This window comes from Lissotriton vulgaris, chromosome 4_1 (assembly GCF_964263255.1).
Source record: "Lissotriton vulgaris chromosome 4_1, aLisVul1.2, whole genome shotgun sequence".
Classification (NCBI taxonomy): domain Eukaryota; kingdom Metazoa; phylum Chordata; class Amphibia; order Caudata; family Salamandridae; genus Lissotriton; species Lissotriton vulgaris.
In genome coordinates, this window is record NC_141691.1 from 795,527,159 (window position 1) to 795,538,193 (window position 11,035).

Here is an 11,035-nt window from a genome sequence, read left to right on the forward strand (position 1 = left end):
TGTGCCTCAGCTTTTCTGTGGGCTACTGTTGTTCCGGGGGCCGAGTTTTCGATTGCTCCTGGTCTGCAGGCTTGCGGTTGCTTCTGCTTGTCCTTCGGTTGCCTGTTGCCTTCGGCCTTCCTCCCTGTTGGCTCCTGGTCTTGGCTGGTCTGCTGGTTTCTGTTTGGTACGTCCTGCTCCGGTTTGCCTGGTTGAGCTCTTGCTGCGGTCCTGGGCTGCCTGTTGGGGCTGTGTTGGAGGTTTGTTGGGTGGCCTGGCACTTCTTTGCAGGTGTTTTTTTCTACCGGTGGGATGGCTGGTCCCTCTGATGTCGGGTTCCGGTCCTTCCGGGTGTGGTGTGTTCCTGACGTTGTGACCTCTTGGTCCTGGCTGTGCCTGTCTGGGTTTGTCACCCGCTCCTGTTTTCCCTGCTTGCCTCCTCTTGTGTTTCATTTGGGCGTCGCCGGGGCTGTTAACTCTCTGGCCTGTGCTCTTCTGGGGCCTTCCCTTCTTTGGCCTTCCCCCGGTCTTGGGTTGGGCCTCAGGGTCCTTCTGGTCATTCGGGTTGCTTGGCTTTGGCTTTGTCTTCCCAGCTGTGTCCTTGGTTGAAGTTTTGTGCCCTGGGGGTTTGTCCCCTGTGCGTGCCCTGCCTTGGGTCGTTCCGGGCTGTGGGGTTTGGTTTGCTTTTGCTTTCCTCCCTGGCTGCTGTTGCTTCTGTGGTCAGCTTGTTTTTTGTTTCCTCTCCCCTGGTGGTTTGGGGTTCCTTGCTGTGATGTGCGGTCCTGTCCTGCTCCTTTGGGACCTCTGAGGGTTGTTGGCCCTCGATCTCGCTGGCCTCTGTGTTTTTGCCCCGGCCTGCTGCTTGGGCTGTTTGGGGTCGTCTCTGCCTGCCCTGTCTCTGGTTGGGCTTGGCTGTGGTTGATGTTGGCTCCCTTGGGGTTCCCTTGCTATGGTTGTGGGTTCTCTGGGTTGTTTGTCCGTCTGGTTGCTCTCCTTCTCTGGTGTTCTGGGTGTGCCTTCTTCGGGCTGTTGCTTCCTGCTCCGATATCCTCCAGTTTGGGGTTGGGGTGTTTTTCTGGAGATATGTTCTGGGGTTCCTGTGGTTCCTCCTGTTCCCTTTTCCTCTTTGTTTTTCCAGGTCTCTTTGTCCTGGTTGGTTGCCCTTGTTGGTTCTTTCTGCTCTGGTTTCCTGGAGGTGCTGGTTCCCTTGGTGCCTTGTTTCCTCGTCTCTCAGGGCCTAGTGGGTTGGCTTCCGGGATTTGTTCTTCCTTCCCCGGCGCCTTGGTTTTCCCTCTTTCCCTGTCTGTGGGCTCTGTCTCGCCTTCCGGGCTGGGTGCTGGTGGCCTGTGGGCTGCTGCTGGCCCTTTTCTCTTGAGGCCTGCTGCTATTTTGAATGGTTCTGGGGTTTGTCCTCTGGTCTCTCTGTGGTTGGGTCGTTTGCTTCCCTTCGCTTCTGTTTTGGTCTTATCCTTGGTGGGCTTCTCAGCCCTTTTTTTCCTGGGGATGGCTTTGGTTATTGTTGGTTGGGGCTTCGCGTTTCTCTGGCCTCTGGTCCCCTGGGTGTTTCTTTCCTTCCGGGGCCTGGATTTGGCTGGCCTGGGTTCTCTGTGCCTGGGTTTGGCTCCTGTTGCCCGGTTCTGGATTGCTGGCCTGGTGGCTCTTGGTCTTTCTTCTTGCCTTCCGTGCTCTCCCCTTCTCTGGTTGGCCGTGGGGTGTTCCTGCTTTGGTCTGGTTGACCTCTGTGGTTGTCGGTCTGGTCATCTGGATGTTCTCCAGTTGTTTTGTTGGGTGCGTCCAGGGTTGGTGGGGCTCCCTCTTGTCGGGGGCTCTGCCTGGGGTTTTTGCCAGTTCTGCCTTTTGCTTCCTGCAGTTGCTGCCTTGGTGTGATTTCCTGGGTTAGCTTCGGTTTTGTTTGGGAAGGCCGGCTTTTCTGCTTTGGTATTCTCCACATAGTAATGAATAAGACGAGGACACGAGGGACCTGAGGGTAATGCTCTATTACTTACCGTAATCTTCATTACTCCGGGTCCTGTTGTCCTTGTCCCATTCATACACCCGCACTCCCTCCCGGACGGCCGGCCTTCCTGTTTTGGGCTTGGTCAGGCGGAATGGAATTCAGGGTAAGCACCCCTTATGTACTCCTGGTGGGAGGGGCGGGGTTAGTGTCCCAGCATTCTTCTGATCTTTTTTTTCTGTCGGGAGATGGTTATCTCCACATAGTAAAATGAATGGGACGAGGACAACGGGACCCGGAGTAATGAAGATTACCGGTAAGTAATAGAGCATGATGCCACTCCACTCCCTCAATAATGGTAATAAATAACATGCAATGGTAATAAATAGCATGTTACACTAAACACAGACCTACGTTTTTGGTTTGTGCCACATAGGTTGTTATTAACAAAGTTTAACCATAACGAGAGCACCAGAGGGGATAAATCAGTCGAATAAGGTAGTATTACTATAACCAAGCTTTGAGAGTTATTTTCTTTGATACTAGAATGGAATATGAAGGCTGAGCTCAGCAGGGGCTTGACTGGCCATCGGAGTGATCAGTGATGTTGTTTGAGATTTCATCAGTGATGTCATCAATGATGTAATTTAACATGTCATAAGTGATGTAAGCAGTGCACGAATGGATCACAAATTATAGTAGCTCAGTAATCTATAACAGGTGGATTTCAGTGTTTTTTAGTTTGTAAATGTTCGTTTCTATCTTATTTCAATACATAAATATAACTTCACTTTCACCTTTTTGTTTTTGAGTGAATATACTATGGGTAGAAAGATAGATAGATAGATAGATAGATAGATAGATAGATAGATAGATAGATAGATAGATAGATAGATAGATAGACAGATAGATAGACAGACAGATAGATAGATAGATAGGACAGACAGACAGACAGACAGACAGACAGATAGATAGATAGATAGATAGATAGATAGATAGATAGATAGATAGATAGATAGATAGATAGATAGATAGATAGATAGATAGATAGATAGATAGATAGATAGATAGATAGATAGATAGATAGATAGATAGATAGATAGATAGATAGATAGATAGATAGACAGATAGATAGATTAGGATCACCTTTGTAAGAGATACATTTTTCAGAAACAGGGAAATGGTTAAGCGTTCATATGACTCCCACAACAAGTTTATTACCCATAAAGATGAACAAACAAACGGAATCCCAGAACTTACAAATGTTCGAGCAGTGATCCATTTCTCCACTAGAGCCTCAGGAAAACGTCAGATTGCCCCAAAGAAATACATTTGGACTAGTAAAAACCTTTGAAATAGTCTTTGACAGATTTTTATAACAGACACTTTTGCCTTCCTGATAATTCATTTTTTGGAACAAAACTGTTTAATTCACCGCTGAATGTAGCAATGTAAAGTACCAGACACTAAGAACCTCTGATAATCCCTTTTGTTCTTGAGACTTTCTTCTGGTTGTTTATTTCCATCATTGAGTTGGCCCAAAGCAGCAGAGGACAAAACAGCTCAGTAAAAGTGAGGACTATTTCACAGCTCTTGAAAAAGTACATTTACCTATGTAAGCCTCAGAATAAAATCCCCTTTGCCCATTCAAATAAAGATACTTCCATTATTAAAGTGGAAATTCTCATGAAGACAATTCATTCATGTTGCAAAGAATATGTGTTTGCTAGAAATTTGTGAAGCCGCAGCATGGAGTTCCGTTCATTTATGAAACATTATTGCATTCATTTCTATTTTAAATACACAAATGAGACGAGCAATACTTCATAAACAAACCTGCACAACTCCTAAAAACTTGTACATTTATTGCAGATTCACAATGAAAAAGAAACACTTAGCAAAAGGGTTGCAGCTTGATATCTATTTTGGAGTTCTGTGTGATTCTGCCAGCAAAACACTTTAGAGGTTGAAGCTGTAGTTCATGTAGTCTTAAATGACAGAGGCAAACGCACATCTGAAGATGGTGCAGATGTGTGGGGGTTTTAAATTCCCATTCAATGAATTTGTGGAGTCTAATTCTGTGCAATATCTGACTGTATCCTGGCCCAACTACTAAATGACAGGATCTTGCAAAGCATGTGAATCTATGCCAAATAGCCAGCTGAAAATTCATAAAAATAAAGAATGGCTCCTAATAAAGGTATAGCTTGATTTTTTTTCCCTTACTGGTCCTATAATGAACATGTTTTCAATAGTTAGGGTACATGCTTTAGTTTTGTAGACTGTGAGAGGCAAGTTGGCCATTAGAGACTGATCATAGCATCAGGTGGATCTATAGATTTGAGAATATTGGGGTCTCGCCCATGCCTCACTGACATGTAGCTGAAAAATATAGTTATATTCCTGTCTCATTAGCACGGCCAGTGGGTTTGTGCAATCTTTAAAAGATCTTAATATTGGGATTCAGCCAATTTGTCCATGCTCCCAATCTAGTTAGGCCGTGCAAAGGAAAATACGGCGATTTGCTCAAGATCACTTGATTTGGTCAAGTAGAAAGGTCAATATTAGAAGTTCATTTATGTGTTTCTGCTGTGAGGCATCGAAGCAGCCTCCTCTACATGGTTCTCTCATCTGGAGACATTCTCGTCCTCCACCTTTGTAGTGGAGAACAATGTGAAATGTGCCTGGAACTTTCAGAAGATCTGATGTTGTGAAGGGTCAGAGGTGACAGTTTCCATTCATACTGGTATAAAAACAATTGTTACTGATTACAATAAAACATTTTTTTTACATGTGCATTCTTTGTGAAGCACGAATTTCATTCAGTATGTAATAACGAATTGTGGTCATAATATGCATTTCTAATCAGCATGGAGTTGCTGTTGTTCTCTCTTTACTAGTTAGTCAGACTTGCAGCGGAAATCAGACGCCAGAATTAAATTTGCTGGCTTAGAAATCTCCAGCCATTCCAAGTTTTTACCAGGTGTTTACCTGTGCAGTTTTCCATCATTTCGGTGAAAAAAAAATCACATTTTCTGTCTTCTTTAAATGGGCACAAATTGTATTTAGGCTGACAGTGGCCAGTGCATTGTAAGCTCCCCCCGGTTTGCTACAGATGGTTGGCTGGGGCTGGGCAATGCTGTTCGCCTCAGCCTCCTGCCCTGCAGCAATCGGCCCAGACCCAGGGGCATATTTACAAGCCCCTGTCGCCACCGGAGCTTCACTTTTTTAGACTCTGCATTGGAATAATGCCACTTTCCATATTTACAAGGTGGCACTTAGCCACTTGGCGTGGCTTAACGCCACCTTGTAAACATGCCACTTCCGCCTCAGTCCTCTGCGGAAAAGGGGCGTGCAATGGGCGTTGCTGTGGCCGTTCCACTGCAACACCCAGGGCTTTGTAATGCCACCGCAGATTTACTAGGAGGTGTAAATCTGTGCCAGCACCAAAAACCAACGCCATGCAAGAGCAGGTGTTGAAATTGGCGCACGAGGAGAAATGCTTTTATTTCTCCTCGTTTTTGCTTATTCTGCAGCACTGCAGCTCACAGAAAGAACAAAAAGCCAATAATGATTGTTTATGTGCAGGAAGGTGTCCATTCCTGCAAACAAACAATCATTAAATAATGCAGATTTGCCGCTTCTATTTGCTACTTCTATGAAGCACACATAGAAGTAACAAATAGCCATATTGTATTGTTTATGTGCAGGAAGGGAACCTTTCCTGCACATAAACAATAATTTCTTGCAATGCAGGCACCCTTGCATTATGGTGCAAGGGCACCTGCGTTGGCACTAGGCAGCTAATTTTAACGCCTGCGCTAGGGAAAACACAGGGGCATATTACCAAGCAATTGCGATAATTATCGCTATTGCTTGGTTAGAGACAAAAATGTATCGCTGACCTGCGGCGATTTTTATCGCAAATGCGATAAAAATCGTCCGCAATGATTGAATATCGCTGAAAAGTCAGCGATATTCAGGCATTACCGAGCTAATGCTCTTAGCCATGTTATCCACCTCCCATTGGATAACATGGCTAAGAACTGCTCAGGGCAGGTGTAAGCTTTTGGAGATATTCGCACTTAGCGCAAATATCTCCAAAAGTTTGTAATAGGAGATAGCGATGTTAGCGGCTGTTTCCAGTCGCTAACATCTTGGCACGCCCACTTTGCATGTCATTAGTGATAAATTTCTCTGACATGCAAAGTGGGGCCCAAGATGATCACTATCTCCTACTAGCTGTCGCTAACTGGTGTTAGCGACAGGTAGGTAATAGGGAGATAATTTTATCTCCGCTTTCTTGGCTTTTAAAGTCAAGAAAGCGGAGATAAACCAGCTTGATAATATGCCCCACAGTGCTGTGCCATATTGCAGTAAATGCAGAGCATCCCTGCGTTTTGAAAATGTCAGAATGCAGTGCTGCCAAATTTGGCACAGCTACTTGCTTCAACATTTTCTAGTAAACTTGCCCCTGGTGTCTCTAGGAAAGAAATGATCACATCCAGAGTTTTCAGGTTCGATAACTCTGGGCCCTGAAATTCTTGTGATTTAGACCTTTTCTGTGAAAAACACAAATCATCATAAGTGCCTTACTGGGTATGTAAGCATCTTTCATAAATGTAAGAAGGATATTATACACTTCACCAAATCTGCTCACAGGGAGACGTACAACAAGTTTGATTTAATTCTTACAGATCCATGTTTATTTTTCATGTAGGCATCCATGGAGGACACCCTCTTTTAAAAAATAAAAATAAATCTACATTAGTTTTCATATAAAACAATTAAAAGTGCCACCCACTAGGCTTTCCTAGGATCCCCTGTTGACAGTGCCAGACCATTGTATGTTAGTTCGATACCTGCACAGGTCTACAAAAAACAGTTTTCATCTGATTCATATATTATGAACACTTATCTGTTCACTTTAAATAGTCCTTCCAGGACAATATCAAGCGCGAGGTGTATTTTACACATTGTTGAGGGTGTCATTATGCCACAATTTAGGCACATCCATTTTCTAAATATTTGAGGGTCTGTAAATAACAGGCTAGTGGAAAACAGTGATTTTGAGCTCATACTATGGGGCTCACTTTCAAATAATTCATGCAGTGTAGCAAGTCAAGTTGTTGTGCTGTACTGCATTGTGTGAACATGAGAGAGTAGAAGTGCACCATGACTCCAAAGAAGTGGCGCAGTTCTGCCCTCCGCACATGCTGGCGTACTTGTGGCTGCCTAGCGCCTACGCAAGCACCCTAGGTCCATAGTGCAAAGCTGTCTGCGTCAAGGTATGGGTAGTGTTTGTGCATGAAGGGCTACCTCCCCGCACAGAAGCTATCCTTTTAGGCTATTTCCTCTTTGCATATGTGTTGCAGAATGCAACACACATGCACAGAGGAAATAACGAGGAGAAATAAGGATATTCTTCCTTGTTAGGGCAGACTGAAACAGGAGCACCATTTTGGCTTAAAACAATGTCTACAAGTCTTTGAAGATATGGGTTTGCATCAAAATACATGGGTTGATGGACGGAGGCGCCCATGCACCACTCATGGAATGCCTACTTGACGCAAAGTAATGCACTTCGGTGCAATGCGCTGCCTTGCATGATTTTTGGTTTTTTTACAAAGCAACACAAGTAACCACTGGCGGTGCTTTGAAAATCCTACAAAGTATTTGCGGCAGGTCTGCATCAAAACTGAAATAAAACCTGACTCAAAATCTTTGAAAATCTTGCCCTACATTTGCAACCTATGGCAATTTATCTATGCATATATTTCGCTGAGCAAAAATGTTCCATAATTAATATGCTTGCTTTTCTGCTGTTTTGCAGTGACCGTAGTGCTGTTTGCAACACTGCGACGTCAGCGGAAGAAAGAGCCCCTGATCGTTTCCAAAGAGGACATTAGGGACAACATTGTCAGCTACAACGATGAAGGTGGTGGAGAAGAGGACACCCAAGCCTTCGATATCGGCACCCTCCGGAACCCTGAAGCCATAGAGGACAATAAGTTACGCCGGGACATCGTTCCAGAGGCCCTTTTCCTGCCTCGCCGGACTGCAGCAGGCCAGGATAATGCCGACGTCAGGGACTTCATCAACCAAAGGCTGAAGGAGAACGACCTTGATCCCACAGCACCTCCCTATGACTCCTTAGCGACCTATGCCTATGAGGGGAACGGCTCTGTGGCTGAGTCCCTCAGCTCCCTCGAGTCCGTGACGACGGACGGGGATCAGGACTACGATTACCTCAGCGACTGGGGGCCGCGGTTTAAAAAACTGTCGGACATGTATGGCAGCGTGGACAGTGACAAAGACTCCTAATAGGTTGCCTTCATTTTCCACCCAAGCAATTTTCATTTCCAAAAAAACACTCTAAAAACACGTGGAGCAGCAAATTCCTTATATTTATCCACCGGCCCCACCAGGAGTGGGGCACTCTAGTCAACAGATTCAGATCGTCCCTTGGTTGCAGTCTTGTGTGACTTTCATGTTGGGAGACTTTCCTAGTATATTGTAAGAGCTTCCAAAAGGCAATTCTGTGTTCGTCATTGCGTTACTTCAGTGCCACCTCAGCAAAACCAGCACCCGGCTCCCCATGCCGAATGGAAGGTAGAGGGTATTGAATGTTCTGCTTGCACCGACAGGATGGGTGCCTGTTATGCTTTCATATCACATCACCTCCTGTGTTCAGGTTTTTCTGCTCCAGTGACTGATCTGACTCCTGGAGGCCTACACGTTGTTCTAATGTAATGAAGAATTGTGCTTTCACCTCAGTATTATGATGAAAGTCACTGGCTTGCCAGGCAAATAAGCTGACAAGGCAGGAGGAAAACCTTGCGTCAGTTTATGATTTCTTGAAGGACTTCTAAAGACATCTTAATGGCCATTAAATGGTGTGGAAAAAAACACGTGCTTCTTCTGCAAACGTCAGTTCATCTGAGCCACCAAGGATTCGATTTGGCTGCTGTTTCTTCAGGGGCATAACGCAGGCCCCTCTGCCTCTCCTCGGGCACAGGGGCCCCCATTCAGCCCAAGGCCAATGAATATTAGTGAGCTATAGGAGACTTTGGGGGGGGGGGCTTTCACCTCATTCCGAGGGGCCCCATCATTTTGCGTTGCACATCTGCACTTCCTATGTGATGTAAACGAATGCATAAAGCACGGGCTCATTCATGTCAGTGCTTGAGTTCTGCCGTGCCAGGGGGAAGTATGCAGTGCTTTGTATGTACGCAGAGATGGAAGCAAAAGTGGCCCCCATACCAGTGTACAGCCCTCCTACCGATGCATGCCATGCAGTAAGTATTGTGTAAGCCTGAGAAATTACTTCCCTGTGGCTGAAGGTCGGAGCTCTACCTCCTCAGGAGAATCTGAATAAACTCCAGAGATGAGAGGGGCTCCAGGATAAAAGGTAGTTTGTCCAACAATCCACACCTGCCACACATACGCTGGACACCACCAACACACGTGGCCACCTTTAGCCAAACAGATTATTTCCCTTTTATGACACTTTTCAAAGCCATTTCTCGGTATGTCAGAAGTTGCTGGATTTTTTTTCTATGTGACAATTTATAAGTGTTATTTTTTACCTTTTGTTTTTTTAATGCAAATGCATTTTTCCTTATGCGAAAACAACAAAAAATCATATTCCATAGACTCTCTCACAGCAGTATAAACCGGAGTCCATAATTGTTATTCACCACTGGAGGGGCCTGGCTCTGTTGGCAACACCAGCCTTTTCAGAGAGCCTTGGAAATAAATGAAACCATGAATTACCCGACCTTAGCTTGGAAAGACTGGGTGAAACCCAACATCTGAACTGAACAGCTTTACCAGTTTGTACATTATTAGATTATGTGCACTAGTTGATGTCTTTTTAAGACTTGTGCCTTTAAAATGTAATCTTTGCTTTTTTTAAAAAACAAAAAAAAACAACTGTGATCAGACATGTGACTTCCTCGGGGGTCTGATTTAAAGAAAAACATTGACATGACCCTTCTCTCGAGCTGGGTGGTGACGGGTGGGCGTGGTTTTTGGAATATTGACCTGAGCTCCCTTTGAGCTCATTTGTGGATCATTGGCTTTCGGGTCTATTTGTGACGTCACACTTGTACACTCCCATAATCCTCCAGGTAAAATGAGACTGTGTGTATAATGAATCCTACGTCCCTGGGAACCAAGTGTTATGGTCATTGCAATGTATTGAAGCCCGAGTGTATGCCATGACGTCAAAGACAACACATTCACATTTTGTAGCTTCCCTACCATTTTCCAGGGTTTTTTGGTTCTTTGGAGCATTCATCCCACGTGGCTCACTGTTATACTCAAACCGATATGAGTTATAACAAGCTGATCAGTATTATGAAATATCTGCATTTTCTGGACGCACACAGAAAGTAATGAAAAAAGTCACCCTGTCCACTTTCAACAGGATAGTACGGATACAAAAATAAAAAAAAGTATTTGTATAAAATGAAAATGGTCTACGTCGTTTTTAACACCTATTTTATTTTGGAGACTTGGCATGAGTGTAAAATTGCGCTGTGAAGGCAATATCCAGCACCTGGAAAGGAATGTCCCAATGTTATAGAAAAATCACAGATGATTCTGGTGTGAGGTAATGAATAGCATCAGTGTGTGCTTAATTTCTGCACGTGTGTACAGGTGGTGGGCAAGGGTGGCCAGTTTTGGGGACCAGGACTTATTTTTGATCAACAGATTTCGACCACAAGGTAGAGGAAGAAAGGCAGAAAAAAGGAATAGAAAAATAGTGACAAATGTGAGATAGATTGTGCGGGAAGAAAGAAGCATGATGAGGAATTAAAATCAAAACTACCCCACCTTGGCAATCGGAAACATCAGAATTCGGCAGCACTGGTGGCAGGCTCTGAAGAATAAATGAATGAATGGCATCTTGTAACGTGTAACTTAGCCCAAGGGCATCAAGGCACCTAAATGTTGGTATTACTGGTAGTATGGGCCGAAGACACGATTACAGGTAGGCCTCAGTGAAGAATAATGGGGCATATTATCAAGGGGGTTTATCTCCGCTTTTTTGGCTTTAAAAGCCAAGAAAGCGGAGATAACATTATCTCCCTATTA

At 44.6% G+C, this 11,035-nt stretch overlaps 1 protein-coding gene across 2 annotated transcripts in view; it reads left to right on the forward strand.

The window, feature by feature from the left end:
* Positions 1–10,412, forward strand: part of LOC147722595 (cadherin-6-like) — a 222,121-nt gene extending 211,709 nt beyond the window's left edge. For both annotated transcript variants that reach the window (XM_086965121.1, XM_086965119.1), the window contains exon 12: positions 7,767–10,412. In XM_086965121.1, the coding sequence (XP_086821247.1) occupies positions 7,767–8,257 (491 nt within the window). In that variant the 3' untranslated portion in view covers positions 8,258–10,412. The remainder of the gene's footprint in view (positions 1–7,766) is intronic.
* Positions 10,413–11,035: the final 623 nt, after the last annotated feature.